This window comes from Pelodiscus sinensis, chromosome 29 (assembly GCF_049634645.1).
Source record: "Pelodiscus sinensis isolate JC-2024 chromosome 29, ASM4963464v1, whole genome shotgun sequence".
Taxonomy (NCBI): domain Eukaryota; kingdom Metazoa; phylum Chordata; order Testudines; family Trionychidae; genus Pelodiscus; species Pelodiscus sinensis.
This window is the reverse complement of record NC_134739.1, coordinates 5,371,297-5,395,177: the sequence shown is the minus strand read 5'-3', so window position 1 is coordinate 5,395,177 and position 23,881 is coordinate 5,371,297. Positions and strand designations below refer to the sequence as shown.

Here is a 23,881-nt window from a genome sequence, read left to right as displayed (position 1 = left end):
TGCCACACCCACCCAGGGAGAAGGGAAGAAAAGAGGTCCACCAGGCAGACTAGAGTGGTGGCTTCTGCTGCAGCCAGACAGGACTCAGCAAGCTGATCTAAAAGAAGCTGCTGGGCCAGGGCCTGGCACTTTCTTAGTGAAGCTCCACCCAGGCAGACCTAGGGACTGACTGGGAGGATAGCAGCACTTTGGACAGCTCCAAGTGGGAACTGGACTTCAGACCTGGTAGGCATCCAAGTCCAGGGGCTGAAGACTATCTGTTAACAGACTAAAACAACGTGTAGAACCCAGGACAGGGTGTAGGAAGAACTTCACCGCAAAGCCCTGAGAGAAAGGGCTGAACAGGGCAGCTTCCTGGGGAAGTGGCCCAAGGAATGAGACAGCAGTGGACCACAGTGATACTCAGCAGGCAACTGCTACTTACAGGGTCCCTGAGCTGGGACCCAGAGAAGCAGGAGGGCCTGGGTCCCCCCATAACCCTCAAAAGTTACAAAAGGGGGATAAGAAAAAGCCTGGTCTCTGGGATACCTCCATTCCCAGAGCGAGTCAGGTGAAGAAGTTGCAGACACACCCTCGAGTATATAACGCTTGCAAGAGGGTAAACCCCTTCACACTAGTACACAAATATTTGTAATTGCTATGGTTACTGTGAAGCTAAAAGATATCGTGTCCCTTGACAGTAGAAGAGGAGCTGCTGAAGAGCCAGGGAGCTGCAGATAAATGCCATGCAAGAGATAGAATATGGATTTGCCAATTCTTGATTTAAACATTTTCAAAATATATCAACATGGAATAGACATTAAAAAGAGATAGGTACATAGGAATGACAACCCGGATCTGACCCAGATACTAGTTCAGTATCTGTCTCTGAGGTCAGATCTATACTAAACCAAAAGGTTGGTTTAAGATATGCAATTCCAGCTATGTAAATAATGTAGCTGTAGTTAATGTATCTTAAGATGAATTTCTCCAGTGCCCCCACAGTGAGAAGTTCTGGAGTCAACTGTTTGCCCTCAGTGTTCTATTTAGTGTTAAAATGAACTCCAGAAGTTTGACCTCTGCGACATTGATCCTCTGTTTAGTATAGGCATGGCCTGACACTGCTTAGACTTAGCTTCTTTGGAGGAAGGTACAAGAAACTCTGCAGTAGGCAAATATGGAATACATGCTCCCAAGAAAGTTTCTTCCAGCTCTGAAAGTGGATGGCTTATATCTGTTCCAAAATTATTGTTTTGGTTTCATGTTTTGTGACATTAAAAAACCATATGTACTATGTGGTCTCATTATAAACAATGCACAACTGCTCACAGGATTTGGCACTACATACTACAGCTTTTTCAAAATGTATTGTATGGAGGACTATTACTAACAATTTCCCAGATTTTCTTGTGTCTCAGACTAAATCTCTAATTAAAGTGGGGGTAAGTGAATTTGTCATGGAAACACCAGGTTCCTTTCACACACAATCATTATGGGTTTCCTTCAAGATCATGGGGAGAGTATATGTCTCCATGTTATGTCCTGCTTGAACCCCACCTGCCTGTGCTTATTGTTGATAGTAGCCCTGCAGACACTCTCATAGCTCAATTAATCTCTTCAGTAGTAACCCCCATGACAGACAGGAGATAGAACCTGGGCAATTGTGTCTGAATAGGGAGGTATTCAAAAGCATTGCCCAGATCTCTGGAGCTCTGAAGATAGCTTTATTGACTGTAAGTCAAAGAGAAAAAAATATTTTTCTTCATCAGATTGAGAGATTCAGTGCCTTTCCTTCCATTTTATTATTGGCAAAGACAAAAGATCGCTGTGGAATGGGTCACAGTGATAATAGTTGTTTCTGACAGATGATGCTGTCTGTCTTGAACTTAAGACAAACACAGATAACATTTGTGGTGGTGCTGTCTCAAGTCAAAGACTTTTTCTGATACAGGACAAATTGCTAACTTGCTAACCCTAAGTCCAACTTGCTATGTCTAGCACAGCCTGGAAGTTGAGAAGGAAAAATTAATATCCCTGGGAGAGTCTCAAAAAAAGTCAATGAAATGCTCCTGTCTCCCAGGAAGAAGTCAACAAACTCAGCAGATAGACGATATTGGCAAAAATTGCATATTAGTGTAATAAATAACATGGATTACCTCAATCAGCAAAAATTAACTCCATGATGACTTTTCTGCAAATCACCTTGCTTATGAGTAGTAGATTGAATACTCACAAAAACATCTTTCAGCCATCTCAATCATGATCATCTGCAAAAGACTTTGACTGATCACTGGACCACAACACATATCACAAAATAAGTATGTATGGGCAAAAGTAGAAAGGCCATTGCCTCTTGTCCTGCCCTCTGTGGCAAAAGAGAATGACTTTTCTTCATCTTTTTTGTGGCAGTCATTCAAGTGTCAGAAGACTGCTATCCTATCTCCATTTACTCTCCTTTCCAAACTAAACATACCCAATTCCTTCAGCCTTTGCTTATATTGCATTCTATGCTTTTGATCATCCTTGTTGCTCACCTCTGGATCCTTTCTGATTTCTGTACATACTTTCTATATATTGGTCACCAAAATTGGATGCAGTATTCTAGATGAGGATTAATTAACACTGAGTAGAGCAATACTATAACCTATCATGACTTTCATGCTATGCATTGTTAATGCTACCTAAAACTGTATTTGCTTTTTTGAAACAGCATCGTATTGCTGGTTCCTATTAAGGCCGTGATCCATTACAATTCCCAGATCTTTCTCAACAGTGCTCCTGCCAAGCGATTTGTCCCTCATTTTGTGTTTGTGCATTTAGTTTTGCAATTTACCAAGCTCCCTCTGACTTTCAGCTCTATTCTCCAAAGTATTGGCAACTACTTCTAGTTTTGTGTCATCTGCAAAATTGATCTGTTTAAATCTGTAAAGATGTATATTAACACTGTATCCAGAACAGATTGGACACAGACTGGCTAACCTTGTGAGGAGGGCTTTAAACTAGGTTTGTCGGGGGCAGGTGAGCAAAGCCCACAGGTAAGTGCTGAATGTGCGGGACTGGGAGATGGGTTGGAAATGGGGGGGACTACGGCCTATAATGGCAAGGAGAAAGGAGGGTCAGGGCACAACAGGGAGGCAAGATCAAATCAGTATCTTAGATGCCTATATACAAATGCGAGAAGTATGGGTAATAAGCAGGAAGAACTGGAATTGCTAACCAATAAATACAACTATAATATCATTGGTATTACAGAAACCTGGTGGGATGGGACGCATGATTGGAATATTGGTATGGAAGGGTACGGCTTGCTCAGGAAGGACAGACAGGGAAAAAAGGGAGGAGGGGTTGCCTTGTATATTAAAAATGTACACACTTGGACTGAAGTGGAGATGAACGTAGGAGATAGCTGTGTAGAGAGTCTCTGGGTTAAGCTAAAAGGGGTAAAAAACGAGGGTGATATCATGCTAGGAGTCTACTACAGGCCACCTAGCCAGGTGGAAGAGGTGGATGAGGCCTTTTTTAAACAATTAACAAAACTATCCAAAGCCCAAGATTTGGTGGTGATGGGGGACTTCAACTATCCAGACATATGTTGGGAAACTAACACAGCGAGGCACAGGCTATCCAATAAGTTTCTGGACTGCATTGGAGACAACTTTCTGTTTCAGAAGGTTGAAAAAGCTACCAGAGGAGAAGCTGTTCTGGATTTGGTTTTAACAAATAGGGAGGAACTAGTTGAGAACTTGAAAGTGGAAGACAGTATAGGGGACAGTGATCACGAAATAATAGAGTTCATGATCTTAAGGAAAGGTAGAAGGGAGACCAGCACAATTGAGGTTATGGATTTCAGGAAGGCAGATTTTGATAAGCTCAGAGAACTTGTAGGTAAGGTCCCATGGGAAGCAAGACTGAAGGGAAAAACAACTGAGGAGAGTTGGAAGTATTTCAAAGGGACGTTGTTAAGGGCCCAAAAGCAAACAATTCTGCTGTGTAGGAAAGATAGACAATATGGCAAAAGACCAGCTTGGCTTAACAAGGAGATCTTGCATGATCTCAAAATAAAAAAGGAGTCATATAAAAAATGGAAACTAGGACAACTAACAAAGGATGAATATAGGCAAGCAACACGGGAATGCAGGGGCAAGATTAGAAAGGCAAAGGCACAAAATGAGATCAAACTAGCTACAGGCATAAAGGGAAACAAGAAGACCTTTTATAAGTACATTAAAAGCAAGAGGAAGACCAAGGACAGGGTAGGCCCACTGCTTAGTGAGGAGGGAGAAGCAGTAACAGGAAACTTGGAAATGGCGGAGATGCTCAATGACTTCTTTGTTTCGGTCTTCACCGAGAAGTCTGGAGGTGTGCCTAACGTAGTGAATACAAGCAGAGAGAGGGTAAGTTTAGAAGATAGGATACACAAAGAACAAGTTAAAAATCACTTAGGAAAGTTAGATGTCAGCAAGTCACCAGGTCCTGATGAAATGCATCCCAGGATACTCAAGGAGCTGATAGAGGAGGTATCTGAGCCTTTAGCTATGATCTTTGAAAAATCATGGCAGACAGGGGAGATTCCAGAAGACTGGAAAAGGGCAAATATTGTGCCCATCTATAAAAAGGGGAATAAGAACAACCCAGGAAACTACAGACCGGTCAGTTTAACGTCTGTCCCAGGGAAGATAATGGAGCAGGTAATTAAGGAAATCCTATGCAAACACTTGGAAGGTAATAAAGTGATAGGGAATAGCCAGCATGGGTTTGTGAAGAACAAGTCATGCCAAACTAATCTGATAGCTTTCTTTGATAAGATAACGAGCCTTGTGGATAAGGGAGAAGCGGTGGATGTCATATACCTAGACTTTAGTAAGGCATTTGATACGGTCTCGCATGATATTCTTATTGATAAACTAGGCAAATATAACTTAGATAGGGCCACGATAAGGTAGGTGCATAATTGGCTGGATAACCGTAGTCAGAGAGTTGTTGTTAATGGTTCTAAATCCTGCTGGAAAGGGATAACAAGTGGAGTTCCTCAAGGGTCTGTTTTGGGACCCGTACTGTTCAATATCTTCATCAATGATGTAGATATTGGGATAGACAGTACGCTTATTAAGTTTGCAGATGATACCAAACTGGGTGGGGTTGCAACTTCTTTGGAGGATAGGGACATAATTCAAAATGACCTTAGCAAGTTAGAGAAATGGTCAGAGGTAAACAGGATGAGGTTTAATAAAGAGAAATGCAAAGTGCTCCACTTAGGAAGGAACAATCAGTTCCATACATACAAGATGGGAAGCGACTGTCTAGGAAGGAGCATGGCGGAAAGGGATCTAGGGGTCATAGTGGACCACAAGTTGAATATGAGTCAACAGTGTGATGCTGTTGCAAAAAAAGCAAATATGATTCTAGGTTGTATCAACAGGTGTGTTGTAAGCAAAACTCGTGAAGTCATTCTGCCGCTCTACTCTGCACTAGTTAGGCCTCAGCTTGAGTACTGTGTCCAGTTCTGGGCGCCACATTTCAAGAAAGATGTGGAGAAATTGGAAAGGGTACAGAGAAGAGCGACAAGAATGATTAAAGGTTTAGAGAACATGACCTATGAAGCCAGGCTTCATGAACTGGGCTTGTTTAGTTTGGAAAAAAGAAGATTAAGGGGGGACATGATAGCGGTTTTCAAATATCTAAAAGGGTGTCACAAGGAGGAAGGCGAAAATTTGTTCCTCTTGGTTTCTGAGGACAGGACAAGGAGTAATGGGCTTAAAGTGCAGCAGGGGAGGTTTAGATTGGACATTAGGAAAAAATTCCTAACTGTCAGGGTGGTCAAATATTGGAATAAATTGCCAAGGGAGGTGGTGGAATCTCCCTCTCTGGAGATATTTAAGAACAGGTTAGATAGACATCTGTCAGGGATGGTGTAGACGGAGCTTGATCCTGCCTTGAGGGCGGGGGGCTGGACTCGATGACCTCTCGAGGTCCCTTCCAGTCCTATTATTCTATGATTCGGTGATACCTGTGGAACCCCTCTTGAGACTTCCCTCCAATCCATCATCATATATATAGTAGACCAATGTCTGAGACTCTGTAACGCTGAAATGCTGGCTGTTGCCTCTGGGTGGTGCTGTTGCCTGAGTCACGTCCTTCGCCTCCTGCCATGGTGCTCGGCTGACTTCTGCGCTGCTCAGCCAGCACCCCCATGCTGCATGTGGAGCATGGGGCCCCGACGGCCGCTTGCACTGCTTACTCCCCCGTGGCTGCCCGGCTGAGCAGCGCAGAAGTCAGCCATGCTCCATGGCGGGAGGGGAAGGAGGGTGGGGCAGTGATGTACACGGCCGGGGGTGGGGCCTGGCCATGTACGTCACTGTCCCACCCCCCTTCACCTTCCACCATGGCGCTTGGCTTCTGTGCTGCTCAGCCAGGCCGCTGCAGGGGAGCCCAAACGGCTGCTTGCTTCGCTTGCTCCCCCACAGCGGCCCAACTGAACAGTGCAGAAGTGAGCCAAGCGCTATGGCAGGAGGCAAAGGAGGGCAGGGGGTGACGTGCAGTGTGACAGTGGCTCCAGGCCCCTCCCCCTGGCCGTGAACATCACCGCCCCGCCCCCCTTTGCCTCCCGCTGTGGGGCTTGGCTGACTTCTGCGATGCTCAGCCAGGCTGCTGCAGGGGAGCAAGCGAAGCAAGCAGCCATTTGGGCTCCCCTGTAGCGGCCCGGCGGAGTGGCACAGAAGTCAGCCGAGCACCACAGCAGGAGGCGAAAGGGGGCGTGAAAGGGGGTGGGGCGGTGACGTACATGGCCAGGCCCCGTCCCCTGGCCATGTACATCACCGCCCCGCCCCCCCTTCACCTCCTGCTGTGGCACTCGGATGACTTCTGCGCCACTTAGCCAGGCTGCCGTGTTGGAGCAAGTGGCGCAAGTGACCATTTGGGCTCCACAGTCCCCCAAGTGAGAGGCAAGAGCAGAAGGAGAAGAGAAAGAGAGAGATGGAGAGAGAAGCAGGAGGCGGAGGAGAGCTGAGAGAGAGGGGGGGAGGCAGTAGGAGGCGGGAGAGAGAGATGTGGAGGAGAGACCCAAAAATCCCATCTTATGACAGACTATTGGCTAGTTTCATTAATAGTTATTCTTTGTTTGAAGTTGTTTAAATAGTTATGTATTCACTTAATGGTAGTTCTGTCAAGCTTGCATTTCTTCAGCTTATTTATCAGAATGTCATGTGCAACAGTGTGAAAAGCATTAATGACATCCAGGTATATTATGTCCATCCCATTCCTCTATCCACAAAATCAGTTACCTGTTAAAGAGGAAATCAAGCTGCACATGATTATCCCTTCATCCTCCAGGTATTTCATAAATGGATGGTTTATACAATGCTGTATTAGCTCCCCAGGTATCAGGATCAGGGTGACTGGTCTATAGTTTCCCAGGACCTCCTTTTCCAAAATTGGCATTCCAGAACCTCTCCTATCATCTTTGAATTTGTAAATATTATTGTCAGTGGTGCTAAGATTTTTTTTTAGCTGACTGCTTTAGTACCCTCGGGTGAATAGCATCCAGCCTCACTTTGTCAGAAGATCTCTGATGCGTTCTTTACTTATCCCGATCTGCATCCCTTTCCCTTTATTATCTATAGTAACTTCAGAAACAGTCACAGTTACATGCTATTTTTTATGAGAAGACTGAAGCAAAGGATGCTCCCTATCATGTTCCATTACCAGCATATCTTCTCCACTGAGCAGCGGACCCACAATGTACTTGATCTTTTTTTTTGACCTTTTTACCCATAGTTATCTGTTCAGCACAAGTTATATGCCCCAAGGATGGTTCTCCAATCATGATGGCTGTCCCACCAAGTTTCTGTGATGCCAATTAAATCAATTGTTTCCATGTACCATGACTTGCAGTTCATACTGCTTGTTCCACATACTCTTGGCATTTGTAGTCATTGACGATACTTTGTAGGTGGCCCTATTCCTTTTCTTTTTGCCTTTTTACTGCAGTTGTAATTTCTAAACCTTCTACAGAAGTTAACCTTCTTTACTTGTTTATATTACCTGAGCCCAAATGTACATTGGCTGGATTTTTGTTACCATTCCCCTCAGGGGCTAGTTTAAAGCTCTCCTTATCTGGTTAACCAGATTATATCCATACTCTGGCCTTTTCCTTTAACAAGGAGGATGGACTAAAACACCACTTATGCCCCCAAATTCTTTTATCCTTCTCCCAGACCCATATAGTCCTCAGAGATCCACTCAGGGTCATGTGTCACAGTATCCTTGGTGCCCACATGGATAAATAGTGGGCTGGGGGGAGGGGTAGCTCAGTGACTTGAGCATTGGCCTGCTAAACCCAGGGCAGTGAGTTCAGTCCTTGAGGTGGCCATTTAGGAATCTCAGGCATATCCATCAGGGACTTGGTCTTGCCCTGAGGGCAGCAGACTGGACTCAATGACCTCTCAAGGTCTCTTCTAGTTCCATGAGATAGGTACATCTCCATAAATAAAGAGAATTTGATGAATCTGAGCAGATTCATTCACATCCTGAATTCTAGCTCTAGGCAAGCAGCATGCTTCTCAGGATTTCTGGTCCAGACAGTTGATGGAGGATTTTGTCCTCCTTTGTAGGGGGTGACCACTGCCACCTTTTGTCTCCCCTTGGGAGTGGTGGTCATGGAACCTCTATCTCTAGGACAATGCATCCAATGTTTTCCAGTCAAGGGGTCTCCTGATCACTCAGACTCAGATGACTCTTTCTCCAAGGTATACTCAGCAGTAGTGAATGGGCAGTTGCTTACCTCTATCTGCATTGGGGGTATGTGATGGTTCTCCCCATGCTTTATGAAAATTGGCTTATGAAAGGAAATATGCACAACTTGGTGATGCTTTGAACAAAATACCTCATGTAATTATATCAATTTTAATGATATAATCTGCTGGATCTGTTCATCCTATTTTGGTGCCTGTACCATTCTTCTATGTTTGGGATTTGATAGCAGCCTTCAACTTCCTGAAGGGAGGTTCCAAAGAGGATGGAGAAAGACTGTTCACAGTAGTGACAGATGGCAGAACAAGGAGCAATGGTCTCAAGTTACAGTGGGGGAGGTCTAGGTTGGATATTAGGAAAAACTATTTCACTAGAAGGGTGGTGAAGCACTGGAACGGGTTTCCTAGGGAGGTGGTGGAATCTCCATCCCTAGAGGTTTTTAAGTCTCAGCTTGACAAAACCCTGGCTGGGTTGATTTAGTTGGGATTGGTCCTGCCTTGGGAAGGGGCCTGGACTTGGTGACCTCCTGAGGTCTATTCCAGCTCTATGATTCTATGTTTCTATGAAGCTTCAGGGGGTAGCCGAGTTAGTCTGTAGAAAAAACAACTGGGCTGGTAGCACTTTATAGACTAACAAAACATGTAGATGGTATCATGAGCTTTCATGGGCACACCCCACTTCTTCAGATGACCGGAGGGTTTTTTTTTGGGGCGGGGGCTGTGCCCACGAAAGCTCATGATACCATCTATATGTTTTGTTAGTCTATAAAGTGCTACCAGACCATTTTTTGCTTCTTCTATGTGAAGTTAGAAATACGAAGTATGAGACTGCTTTTAGTTTCAAATGTGCTAATGAGAGCCATTTTGGGTGCCCAGAAGCCTTAATGTCTTTGTGATCAACTTAATTTGTAAATAGACTTGTTTGTCCTTTAAGTCCAAAAGGAGGTTGAGATGTTAGTGAGTAGTCTATTAACCAATAAGTCTAGGCTTATTGGTTAGTTGAGTTGACTACTAACAATTCCCCCCCCCCCCCATTGCTACCTCTGGATCAGAGGAAGCAAGGGCGGGAAGCAGGAGTTGGTACTTGTGAGGGAGCCAGCTTAAAATCTGGTTCCCCCCAGCACTGCAGTGCTGCCTGCCACCCCATGCTGCTGTTTCTGTCAGGGTGAGGGGAGGCTGCTGCAAATCTGCCTCTGCCTGTGGGGGAGTCCCAGCTGCCATGAAGCAGCCCCTGTCCACAACGGCCTAGCCTAGCCGTGGGCAGAGGCTGCTCTGACAGCCTCTTACTACAGTTAAACTGCAGAGCTGCAGTGGGGATAGGTCCTAGCATGAGCCTAGACTGAGCTGGGCTTGCTCAGTTGCATCTCACACTAGGTCTGGGACCTACCCCTGCTACAGCTCTGCAGTTTAAATGTAGTGGGAGCCAGGCTGCCTTCCTGCCTGGCTCCTACTATACTTAAACTGCGGAGCTGCAGCGGGGGTAGCTCCCAGACCCAGCGCAAGCCAGGACTGAGCATCTTCCTTTATCGACCAATCATGTAGTAGATAAAAATTCTGTTGACTAAACGATTAGTGAAATACCCACTTCTTAACATCCCTAGTCCTAGGAAAACGTGACTATAACATCTGGTACTGGGATCCATTTCTGAACCTGGTATTTTTCCGTGGAAGGGAGGATTTAAAACAAAAGATTCCTGCCCTGGAGGAGAGTCTGTTTACGCATTTGGAAGCTATCAGCTCTTTGTCTTCAGCTGGAGGCCCAAGTCAGAGTAAAAGAGTTTGTCTCTGACTTGAACATTATGCCTGGAATAAGAACAGCTCTTTAGGGTAAGAATCTGCATGCAATGTTTCTTAGTTGATTAGAACTAGCCATGCATTCTATTCATTTTAATTTAGTAATTTACTTTGATCTGTCTGTTTTCACTTGCAACCACTTAAATCCTACTGTTTGTACTTAATAAAAACACTTGTATTTACTATCAGGCTCAGTGTAAATATTTTAACCTGGGGGGAGCAACTATTGTGCTTCTCGATCTTTCGTTGATAAAGAGGGCAAACATCCTTGAGCTTTCCCTATGTAAAACTTTTACACAAAGACAGATTTATTTGATGTTTTGTTCCTTTTTGGGGTTTGGTTTCCTGGGTGCTGTACCATAGAACTGCATCCTCACAGAGCTGAAGTGGTTCAGTGTCTTCATTGCTGTGCAGGAGGGAGGTTACCTCAACTCTGTGCCTTGTCTGGGGGAGACCAATCATTCTCGTGCAGCAGGACAGGGAGGTGGGAATTCCCAAAGAGCAAGAAGACAGATGTCAGTGGTTTATATTGGAGAAGACAAAGTCAAAGAAGCATGCCTTGCCCTTGGAGTGGAAGGTGGCAAGAACCTGCGGTGGTCCTTAGTTACTGCTGTGCTCCTGAAGTTAACTTTGAAAGTTGCACTTTGTGCTTTTTTTGTTGTGTGAACCTCTGGGTAATAGTCCTGCACATTTTTCCTGAATTTATCCTCTCAGAGGCTACGTCTACACTGCAAGGTTCTTCTGGAAAAGCTTATTTCGAAAGAGAGGATCCACACACAAAAAGCGCAACAAAATAGCAATTTGCTATTTTGAAACATAGCATCCACACTGATTGGACACTATCTCGCATGTAAGGCCACCCGGAACCAGTTTAGGCTGGTCATTAGGTCAGCAGTTGCTTCTGGGTGATGCTGCCTGAGGCTATCTGAGACGTGTGCTTAAAGGGACACCCCTGGACAGCTGTTTCTCAGCTTCTTCTGCTTGCTTGCCTATCTCTTTGTGGGTCAGCAAAGCATTTGCAGTGCGTGCTTTGGTTGCCCTTTGTTTGGACACCACAGCACTCTTTGCCATGGTGCCAGATCTGCCTCTGGGCATGCGATGGCCCCACACTGCTATGCTGCAGTTTCTGCAGGCTGCCTTCCTGTCCTGCATGAGCTCAACTCTGAGCTCATCCTTGAGAACCTCATCCTTGAGAACCTTGCAACCACAACCCACAGTGAAGAGACACTTTTGGAGGCTGGACACCAGTTCAAACTGGTGGGACCAACTAGTGATGGAGCGGTAGGATGACCAGCAGTTGTTCCACAACTTCAGAATGAAGAAGATGACATTCATGGAGAAGACGACATTCCTTCTGGGGTGGAGGATAGAGGCCGGCTGGGAGGGATGGGCCTTCGAGCAGCAGCGCACTTTTTTTTGGTTTGGAAGAAAATATGCAAATGAGAGCACGAGATTTATAAATGAGCTGCAAAAATGCTGTGCTTTTCTGGAAGAGGATATGCAAATGGTGCGCTCATTTGCATATCTTCTTCCAATTCTTTTTGCTGAAGAGGTTTTTGCGCAAAAAAGCCCCGTGTAGACGGTGCCTTTTTGCTCAAAAAAACCCTTTTGTGCAAGATCCTGTACACCTCTTCCGCAGTGTAGCCGTAGCCTCTGAGTATACTTGCAAGAGTGTTTTTATACACTGTAAAAGATTAACTGATTTATTTATTATTCCTCACATGTAATCCTCTCTATTGGTTGAACACTCAGTATCTGCCTGAGGGCACAAATCTTGATAAAGACTATTTTGATAATACTGTAGCTTGTTTGGCTATTTCAGATTTTATTTGAAAACCTAATTTCTTTTAGTTAAACATTCAAATTTCCCCTTTTTATTTTGTATAATTTTGCAGTACAAAGTGAGGGAATCATTGCATTAGGTGAACTTCGTGATCATGAAAGTGAAGGAACTGGACTTCTGTATGGGCCAACTCGATATCCTGAATATCACAGGGTTCTTATTTCAGAGATAAGCCCTAAGTCCTTTGTATTTTTATTTGAACATACCGGAATTTGAGGTATTTTAGTTATTCTGTTGCATATTTCCATTACATTTATGCAGCAGTTCATTGTGTAAATATCTAAAAATCAAAGTTTACACTATAGATTTGTTTTATTGATGTTGAACAGGTTGGTGATTACACAGTAGTTTGCATTATTTAATACACAGGTCCATGAGAAAAATTTCATGTGTATTTAATGAGCTTTTCTCTGGTTCTGAATTGATTAACCACCAGCATGCATATGAACAAAGCTGTTTACTGATTTATCTTCTTTACAGTATGTGAGGTTTTTTTTATTATTATTTTTCTTACATACAGTATTTGTCCGTGGATTTATTGTGCTACTTTGAAAGTGAAATAAGCCTGCTTTTATGTATTAGTTTTATCAAAAGTTTATAATGATATCCATCTCCTGCCAAAAGAATCAATGTTAATACATTTGTATTTCAGAACCACAGGGCAGATTGTGCTCATGCTCTCGCTGGTTCTTATAATTGCCTTCTTTCCTGTCTCCCATATGTAATAACTTAAAAAAAAACAAATAGTTTTGCAGTACCTTAGAGACTAACAAAACATGTAAATGGTATCATGAGCTTTCATGGGCACAACCCACTTCTTCAGATGAATGGAGTAAGGGTCCAGGGTAAAGACTAACAAAGCTACCCCTTAAGGGTGTGTCTAGACTACAGGGTTTTGTTGACAAAAGTGGACTTTCGTTGACAAAACTATACCTGCGTCTACATTGCCGCTGAGTTCTGTCGACATAATGTCGACAGAACTCAGCAGTTCTGTTGAAGGCTGTAAATCTCATTCTATGAGGAATAACGCCTTTTGTTGACAGTTCTGTCAACAGAAGGCGTTATTGCATCTACACTGTCCTTTGCGTCTACACTGTCATGTCGACAAAGTGGCTTGCTTTGTCAACAGAACTAGATGTAATCTAGATGCTCTTCGTCGACAGAAGCTTTGTCGACAGTATCTGACAAAACTTTGTCGACAAAAGCCTATAGTCTAGACGTAACCTGAGACTTATGTAATGTGTGTTTCCATGAAATCATATATTTGATATCTGTCTATATAATCTCTATATATGATGAAACAGTGGGAAGGCTATACAGATTTTTTCCTATTCAGAAGAATAATTGTCTAATTTCTATTAGAATACAATTGAGAAAATCAACTGAGATTTAGGGTTTATTTACAAACAACAGCATTTTTTCTTTATGTTTGATTTTATTTGCCGTTGAAATTATAAAACCTTCCTCTAAACCAGTGGTCCCCAACCTTTGGAGGTTGCCGGGCACCAGGGGGCGTGGCCGTTCGCCTGCCTGGTGCCAGGGGGCAGGGCCCCCCATAGCCACGTGCCCAGAGGCGGGGGCCCCCCCCAAGCGCCGTGTGCCCGGCGCCCCCCCCAGCACCGAACGCCTGGGGCCGGCGCCCCCCCCTCCAAGTGCCGCACGCCCGGGGCCGGAGCTCCTCCTCAAGTGCTGCGCGCCCGGGGCCGGTGCCTCCTCCAAGCGCCGCGCGCACAGAGCACGGGCGGCCAATTCGCGGCACTCCCGGGGCCGGCACTCACCATGCCCCATGCGCCCGGGGCCGGCTTCAGCACCATGCATGCGCCACGTGCCCAGGGCCAGGCAAGCCCCGAGCACTTGGCGGGCGCACACGAATGCCCACGTGGGCGCTATGGCACCCGTGGGCACCGTGTTGGGGACCACTGCTCTAAACAGAGCACTAAAATTAAAATAAATCTCTTCAGGAGACAGACTGTTTTTGGTGTTCTAGTACTAGATTTTTGAAAATTGTGTTTATGCTCTCCATCCCAGATTGAAAGCCCAGTGGAGTTAAAAGAGTGAAACTAAGTATGTCAAAATAGACAATAAGATTAGAAGATTAAACATTTTATGGTCTCAGTTTGTACAAACATACAAAAATTATGAAGGTAAAAGAAAAATTACAATGCTTGGGAGAAATAAAGTCACTTCAAAGCTGAATATTGAGGTTAAAAAAAAGATAACTTTCCTCCCTGTAGTGTTCCAAACTTGCATTCTATGTTGAAATAGTTTGGACTGAACTTCTCTAACCATTCAAAGAGAGCTGTAATGCATGTTGTTAGTAGAGCCCTGCAAATCTGCAGGGATCCACATCTGCAGATGTAGATATCCATGGCTCATTTTTGTGGATGCCGATACAAATTTTGTATCCACACAGGGCTCTATACAGGCAGTCCCCGGGTTACGTACAAGATAGGGACTGTAGGTTTGTTCTTAAGTTGAATCTGTATGTAAGTCTGAACTGGCGTCCAGATTCAGCCGCTGCTGAAACTGACCGCCAGTTCTGACTTACATACAGAATCAACTTAAGAACCCCAGGCGTCCCCAAGTCAGCTGCTGCTGAAACTGATCAGCAGCTGATTCCAGGAATCCCGGGGCAGAGCAACTCTGCCTCGGGCTTCCTGTAGTCAGCGCTGGTCAGTTTCAGCAGAAGCTGACTTGGGGACGCCTGGGGCAGAGCAGCTGGGGTGCTGCTGGGTTGCTCCAGTAGCGCCGCTCCTCGGTGCTACTGGACCAACCCAGCAGCACCCCATCTGCTCTGCCCGAGGCGTCCTGATTCAGCCGCTGCTGAAACTGACCAGCAGCGGCTGAATCAGGACCTGGGGCAGAGCAGCTGGGGTGCTGCCGGGTTGGTCCATTAGTGCCCAGAGCGGCGCTGCAGGACCAATCGGCAGCGCCCCAGCTGCTCTGCCCCAGGGTCCAAAACAAAAGCCTGGTCTGCTGGGGGGGCGCACACTAGCTGCGCCCCCCCCCCCCCAGCAGACCAGGGACATGGGGAGCAGAGCCGCAGCAGCAGCAGGGTGCCGCGCCTCTGAGGCTTTGCTCTGGGACCCCGCCGTGGCTGCAGCTTCAGTCCCGGTGCCTGTGGTCTGCTGGGGACGGTCCCCAGCAGACCACAGGCACCCGGACTGAAGCGGCAGCAGCAGCGGTGGGTTCCCGCGCTTCTGAGGCTTTGCTCTGGCAAAGCCTCAGAAGCGCGGGAACCCGCCCGGTGCCCCTGGTCTGCTGGAGACGGTCTCCAGCAGACCAGGGGCACCGGAGCAGCTTACAAACGGGGCTCTCTCGCCCCGGAGCTTGCAGGTAGCAATCCGCCACCTCGACCTCCGGGGCGAGAAAGCCCCGTTCTTAAGTGCGGATCCGACATAAGTCGGATCCGCGTAAGTCGGGGACTGCCTGTATATTACATTGTAACAGTACTTCTGTTTTGAAAGCAGCCTTCCCAAAAATAGTTGTGGCCTTCCACATAAGTACTGTCTTCTGATAAGTGTGTTTAACAGTAAGATTTTTCCTATGATGCCTAAATCCAGAAGTGATGGGTCAGACTGAGAACAGTGAAAGGACATGGAAGCTAAAAATTCAAATTTGAAATAAGGTGCAAATGTTTAATGGTGAGGATAATTAACCACTGGAGCAGCTTGCTAACAATATGGTAAATGTTCCATCACTCTAAGGATACATCTACTCAGTAGTGTTATTTCAGAATAACTGACATTATTCCAAAACAACATAGTCCGTGTCTACACTACAAGCAGTATTTCGACAATGTTGAAATAATGTTGAGCTGGAGGGACTTCTTGCTGCAACTCTTGTAACCCTCCAGTAAGGGAAGTCAGAGAAAGAGTGCTCTCTCAGACTTCCTGCTGTGTAGATAGCGTCAAAAGCCGAAATAAGCTATTTCAACTTAAGCTACGCAATTGACGTAGCTCAAGTTGTGTAGCTTATTTCGGCTTTAGCCCTGCTGGGTAGACATGCCCTAAGTCTTTAAAACAAGGTTGGATGCCTTTGTGAAAGATACATAATTTATTGAGTTCAGTGTAGAAATCTGTGTGAATTTCTATGGCCCTGGGGGCATGCCTCCCTGCTGTAGCACTCTCTACTGAGGTAGAACGGAACTGCACATACTTCCTGTTTCAATTTCCCTTTCCTGGAAACCCATAATTCTGTTTCAGGCTATCTGGACATTTGTTTCAATAGTATCCTTTGCTTATTACAAAATCACTTACGGAGATTCACAAACAAAATGCACTTCTGTTTTTATGGGTTTATCTGAAACCTGCCTTCGATGTTCAGCATTCTCTCTCAACCCTGGTCTACGCTAGGACTTTATTTTGAAATAACTCCTTCCCTGTCGAATTTATAAGCAGAGCGTCCACACTACCAAGCCCATTATTTTGAAATGGGCCGCGAAATTCAAAATCTGTAATCCTGCTTTTCATCAGGAGTAATGCTAATTCTTAAATAGTTATTTCAAAATAACGGTAGTGTGGACACTCCAATGCCACTATTTTGAACTAAGTACTCCCCAGAATAATTAGAACTGCTTACTCCCCAGTGCTGCTTGGGGCTCTAAGTTTGAGGTAGTGTGTCCATACATCTGACTAATTTTGAGACTTCCCCATAATGTGGGCACACCAGTTTGATTTTGTTAAATTGGGAGTTTTAAGTCACATTTAGTAATTTTGAAATATTTTCCTAGTGTAGACATGGCCTCGGTCTAAGTCTCTCTTTATGGCAGGAGGTCCAGCTCTTCTCCTGGAGCTAGATTGCAATTCATCTCCCTTCGCTGGCCTCACTTAGGCTTTAGGCTCAGACTGGCAGCCTTCTGCTGGTGTCTGGTCCCTGCTAACTCAGGAGCCTGCAAGAGTCATCTTATGCCTGTCAGTGTCTGCAGGCATCTATCCGGTGATGAAGGAGACAATATTTATGGTTGTCCCCTTCTCTCAACTAGTTTTCAACCAATTAGGGGAGAAAGGAGTTTTGCCCCATGCTCTCTGCAATGCTCCTGGTCCCAGGCCCTTAAAGAAATAGTAACTGTTTTCCCCCCAAACCCTGTGTTTTCACAGCAGTGCTTCATCTCTCCCAGATATCTGTAACTGGAACTTTCAACCCTTTTGAGATATACTGAATGGACTGAACAGTAGGCATTAGTGTCTTTCAGAGGCAGTCTACGCAGGCAGAGGCCTACATTATACATAGGCTTGTCAGGATTTGATTTAAGGTGATCGGTGTCAGTAAAAATTAATTTCATCTGACACTGAAATTGACAAAAAAGAAAAAAGACATTGGTCAGTGACAGTCATTGGGAGTGCAGACTCTTGTGCTTGCAAGGATTGAGGGTCACCAGCCCTTAGCAACATAGAGAGCCCTCTGCAGTCCCACTGGCTCAGATCCACTCCCGAGGGCCTCACTCTTATGACACTGCAGTGACAGAGGGTGTCCTGCAGATTTAGACCTACCTAAGGTAAAACGATGCCATTTAAAAACAGCTCTTCTTTATTTCAAGGTGGGCTTCCAAGAGCTAGATTTGTAATTCCCCGAAAGTATATCACATTTTTGTTACACTTTGGTTCTGTGATGTGATGGGAGCCTCAAGGGTTAAAGCCAATTACCCAGTGAAAACTACTGGATGATGGTGAAACAAATGATTTTTATTAAGTGGTCAAAACCAACAATTACCAAGTAGGTGTTTAAACTAGCAATTGCTCAATACTTTTACAGCGTAGAAAAGCTTGGGCACAATTATACCCAACTGATTACAATTCTTTCATTACAATTCACTTATATCAAATCACTATCCCTAATTCACCTAAGACAACGCAGCATACAAATAAAAAATACAAAAAACAAAGCCAAAATAATTATAATAAAAGAACCACCCACAGCCAATCCCTCCAATGTCACTTTAGGACAGCTGGTGGAGTTAGTCATTGATTTTTTTTACTGGTACAAGTTGACAACTCCTGGGTTTTTCTTCTAACACTTATACCTGGGCTAAAACTTAACCCTTTCACATAGCACAAAATCACACTATCTATACAATACAATTAATATGACTTACTTATACTTCACAGGATTATAGGATGTAATTAATACAGCTTAACTATTAACTAAACCACCAATTAATAATTTTAAGTAATACTTACAAATCCTGCAATGATAACACAAAGACACACTAGAACTCGGAGCATGCTCAGGACTCGTGCACCCCTATATTTGATTCGAAGGGTGGGGAGGCAGCCTCAGGGTGATCAATCCTTTAGTCGGGCAAAAAAAAAAAAAAAAAAAACAAAAAAAAAAAACACGTGCCCTCAGTACACGGAACCTCCGTCGGACAAAGGTGTAGAGGGTCTATACAAAAATTCGGTGTCTAATGCCATGCTAGGGTCTGCATTTGGCAGGGCCTGATAGGCTAGTGATGAGGTAGTATGACAATACTGCCCTATAGGAATTCTCGTGATGTATGCGTGATCCCCTCGTGGACAGGACCAGATGGGGCATAGTTAGTATGAGACAGTTGTGTTTTATTACTGTATGTTTACTTTTTCCCTTGCCCCTAAGACCAGTCAAGCTACGCTCAAATGAGGCTTATCTGTAAGTGCAGCTAGGCACTATCTAGTCATGCTCACCTCCCTATTTTATGATGCCTGTGAGTCTCAGGATGCCTGTAAGGTCAAATTCCATTCACAAAACCTGCATTGTGCGCTTACAAGTTATGCTTTCTCAAAGTGTGACAGAGGCCTACATTTTCTGTGAGCTGCTTTGTGCGGCTGGATGGGCTATATGCGAAGGCTGTGGTCAGAAGAAGCCTGCTTTCCAACAATTTTCTTCTAACATTTGAGAAAAGTCATTTGCATGGACAACATGCAGAGAGAGTCTGTATCAATATGTGTAACCATTCAGTCACTTAGTAATGGCAACCAATGTTAAAAATATTCTTTATTAAAGTAAAATTATAACATTGAGATCAAAATATCTAAAATCAAGCAAACAGGGCTTAAAGTATTGGTCCAGTGTACTCAGGGTCAAAAGACAGACTGAAATCCTGGTCCAGTTGAAATCAATGACAAAACACCCTTTGATGTCAATGATGTTAGGGTTTCACCCCCAGTTTCTATTCCTAGCTCTGTCACTGGTTTGCAGGGTGACCTTGGACAAATCTCAAACTCTGGCTCACTTTATCTCCGTTTTACAAATGGGAAATGACATTATCCTACTTATTAGAATGCTTTGAAATTTATGAAGTGTGCTGTACATAGGGTTGCCAGGTGTCCGGTACTGACCCGGACAGTCCGGTATTTTCGCCTCCTGTCCAGTAAAAAAATTCAGAAAATACCAGACACCTAAAATGTCCGGTACTTTCTGATTTTTTCCAGGCCAGAGGGCGAAAATACTGGACTGTCTGGGACAATACCAGACACCTGGCAGCCTTAAGCAATGGGGTCCAGCCCGACTGCCCACCCGCTTCCTCCCCCCTTAACTTGGTTCTGCAGGGGAGCTGTCTGGTCCGGAGCAGGGAGAGAAGGCAGAGATGGCTGCCTGCGTCGCAAACAGCTGCCTCTCAGAAAGTCATACCTAGGGTGAACTGAGCATGCTTAGTAGGAGCTGCTGTTGCAACACCTGTAGCCTGTTAAGAGTGGCAGAGCCAAGCCCCTGCTCTTAACGGGGCCATGCTTTTTTTATTTCTTTATTTTTTTCCTTAACTCAGGGTCCTTTCCCCCCCCCCAGAATTTTTTTCCCTGGTTTTTTTTGGGGGGGGCGGGGGGAGTAGACAGATACTGTCGACAAACCTTCTGTCGACAAAGAGCGTCTAGACTACATCCAGTTCTGTCGACAAAGCAAGCTGCTTTGTCAACATGACAGTATAGATGCAAAGGACAGTGTAGATGCAATAACGCCTTCTGTCAACAGAACTGTCGACAAAAGGTGTTATTCCTTGTAGAATGAGGTTTACAGCCATCAACAAAACTGCTGAGTTCTGTCGACATGTCGATAGAACTCAACAGTAGTGTAGACGCAGGTATAGTTTTGTCAACAAAAGACCACTTTTGTCGACAAAACCCTGTAGTCTAGACACACCCAGGGTATGTCTACACTACAGCACTAATTCGAACTAAGCTAATTCGAATTAATGCATCTAGACTTAACAACTAGTTTGAATTAGTGTTTTGCTGATTCGAACTAGCATGTCCACACTGAGTGGACCCTGAACTGAGGTGCCGGCCGAGGGCGGGGAAGTAGGGGCAGGTGGCAGCCCCTGCTGCGGCACCGCCCCTGGTGGCTCTGGCGTACCCCTGCCACAGTTGCTTTATTTTCAGGCGCACCTGCTCCTGGGTGCACCTGTGTCCCTTTCGGGCCATGGCGGCCGCTATGCGCCCGTAGACAGCCGCATTCCTCCTCCTAGTGCGGAGATCATGGACATTGGGGGCCTGCCCCCGAACCTCAATGAGGTCCATGACCTCCGCACTAGTCCAGGAGGGCGCGCGCCGTCTACGGCCCCTGGGTGCTGGGGGACTGGGCAGGGGACAGCTCGCTGGCACTGGCTCCCTGGCTCATTCTGGGGCCACTGGTTCGGGGCACAGACTGCTGGCAGGGCTGGCTGTGTCAAGTGCCGTCTGGCCACAGTCTACCCCTTTAAGGGCCCAGGGCTGGAGGAGAGGAGTTTTCCTGGTTGTGCCCAGAGTGGCCACCAGGGGAACCTGGGAAGGGCTCGCCTCCCACTAGTTCGAACTAAGGGCTGTGTAGCCACTTAATTCGAACTAGGCGTTAGTCCTCGTAGAATGAGGTTTACCTAGTTCGAATTAAGCGCTCCGCTAGTTCGAATTAAGTTCGAGCTAGCAGATCGCGTGTGTAGCGCCTATCAAAGTTAATTCAAACTAACGGCCGTTAGTGTAGACATACCCCCAGAGAGGCAGCAAGGGGAGTAACAGAAACTGGTGCTGGGGGGAGCTGGCTTAAAAGTTGATTTCTCCCCAACACCATCTCTGCAGGGGGCAGGAGGAGCAGAGGTGTAGGAGTGGACCAGGCACAAGCCAGGAATCATCTGATTCCTAGCTCATGCCCGGTTCTCTCCACTATGCTTGTGTTTTTTAAAATGTATTAAGAGTGGCTCTTACTACATTTAAAAAGCACAAGCATAGTGAGGGGGACTGGTTGTGAGCTGGGAATTAGCTGTCCCAGCTTGTGCCTGGTTCTCCCCGCTGAGCTTTAGCCTTTGAAAGGTTTTGAGAGCCTGATGGCTCTTAATACATTTAAAAGGCAGAGTTGCAGCGACTCTGCAGTTTTCCCCCTTATTATCAACTAATCGACTAGTTGATGGAATTTCTGTCGATTAGCTGATTAAATGCCATTTAACATCCCTCATATGTAGTGGTCTGTGAATATCTAATATGTATTGCTCTTGACTCCACTACATTACTTCCTGAGCTGTTTCTCTATAATTTGTTAGAAGAACTAGGGCTGTTAAATTGCATTTAATCAGCTAATCGAGTAGTCTATGGAATTTCCATCGACTATTTGATTAGTTGATAAGGAGGGAAACTGTAGAGCTGCAGGGGCTTAGCTCTTGGCCCTGGTAGCTAACCCCACTACGACTCTGCTTTTAAATGGACTGGTGGCACTTGATACATTTAAAAAGCAGGGGCGTAGCGTCTGGGACCAGTTGATTCCTGGCTCATGCCCAGTCCCCCCACTATTTCTCTGCCTTCCCTGCCCTCCCATGGAGACTGTGCTGCGGGGGGGACTGGCTTTTAAGCTGGCTCCCTCTCGCAGAACCGGCCCCTGCTCCACCACCCCTCACTGCCTCTGGTGATGCAGTGATACAGCTGGTGGGGGGAATGACTAATTGAGTAGTTGCTTACATCCCTAACAAGAACCTCTACTAAATAATCTGCTCTTTTATTTCTTAATAAAATTAGGTGTTTATGCCTCTGCATGGAAAAATAGAGCTGTGAGGCTTTATGGCTATGGACACTTTAAGTAAACTAAGCAGCGAGAGCCCGTCAGTGGCTTAACTGAGCAGGTCTGCATCCCGCTTTGAGAACTGCTGCTCTAAGCAAATGATTCATATGTCTAGATAAGTAAAACAGTTTTACACTGCATATTTCTAACTTAAATTATAGGAATGGTACATGCACACAAATTGAATGTACACATTCAGCAGATTTTAACTTTTCTAATGTTTCAAGAAGTATTTTGCATAAAACATATTCAAGTTGTATCATACTCATAAGCATATTTCCAAGCAGTGCCCCGTCACACTCGCCCATCATTTTAATCCAAGCATAGCTACTGAATTCTCTGGAAATATCTATTTCAGTGTGTACTTTGTAGTACTCTTAGATTTTTGTTCCTCCAGCTTTGTGTGGCTTTGAATATAAAAGGATATGGGAAGGAAGAATCTTCGTAAAAATGGATGGTGTCTTCCTGTCGTTACTGGCTAGTACTAGAAATTTTGCTGGAATATTGCTTATTTCAGAGTACAACATTTCTCAAATTCTCACTCAGACAGTAGAAGTTAGTTGTTCAGCCATTGGTATTTTTCTTTTTACCCTTCTAGACTTCTGTAGATGAGGGTTCTGGCTCTTCCATCAAGTCTTATGCAAACAGACCTGATTCAAAGTTTCCTGCTATAGAAAAATCATCAGGCAAGGAAAAGCAAAAGCCTCCCATGAGCTCCAGCAAAGTAACTCCAGGTGAGCTAAAATGGAACTACTTATCATGGTATTTGGAATTAGCAAGTAGATAGAAGATGCCTTGTGGAACAGAGTCATTATGGTACTGCCATGCACCAATGAATATTGGCCTGATTCTCATTTACGCTTAAGTCACTTTACACTCCTTTGGCTGGTAGAGTGACCTTAAGTGAGTACATATGAAATTTAGAACTGTTTTAAGGCCACTTTTCAACGCCAAAGAAGTGTGAAGTGATTTAAGTGCAAATGAGAATCAGGTTCATATAACAATACATATTCTCACTGAATTAAGTGAAATGATTTTACAATAGTTTAGTGTGTTTAGTTTCCCTAACAGAGATTCATGTTGGAATAGTAAAAAGGCACTGCAGGGCATGTCTGTGTGTATTTGGTCTTCGATCTCATGTTTACACAGAACAAGTTTTATACTCACCTGATTGCTTCGGGGCCCTGAGAGATTTGATTGACTTCACTAGGACGCTAGTGGAAGCAGACACAAACTAATATCTAGAATCCAGGAATGAGCATTAAAATAGCAACTGAAAATGTGGGATTTGTGCTTAAAACATAAACAAAGATTATCAGAATTAAGGGTGGTTTTCCTATCAGAAATAAAGTTAAAATCAAAACAAAGAAAGACTTCATAATTCTTAATAAAGTGGAGTCCTGTGGCACCTTAAAGATTAATATGCCCATGAAAGCCTATGCCCAATAAGTTTATTAGTCTTTAAGCCTGAAAGGCCTTCTCATTGTTTTTGCAGATACAGACTAATACAGCTGCCCCTCTAATC

General features: G+C 44.8%; 1 protein-coding gene across 7 annotated transcripts in view; it reads left to right on the top strand.

Annotated features, from left to right (window-relative positions):
- MARCHF10 (membrane associated ring-CH-type finger 10) overlaps window positions 1–23,881 on the top strand; it is a 118,733-nt gene that overhangs the window by 28,356 nt on the left and 66,496 nt on the right. For 4 of the 7 annotated variants that reach the window (XR_012898013.1, XM_075911299.1, XM_075911300.1 and 1 more), the window contains exon 5: window positions 22,955–23,090. The exons of the other annotated variants lie outside the window; for them this stretch is intronic. Coding sequence is in view for 3 of the 4 variants with exons in the window: in XM_075911299.1 (XP_075767414.1) it covers window positions 22,955–23,090 (136 nt within the window). In the remaining variant the exon portion in view is untranslated. The remainder of the gene's footprint in view (window positions 1–22,954; window positions 23,091–23,881) is intronic. 7 annotated transcript variants of the gene reach the window in all.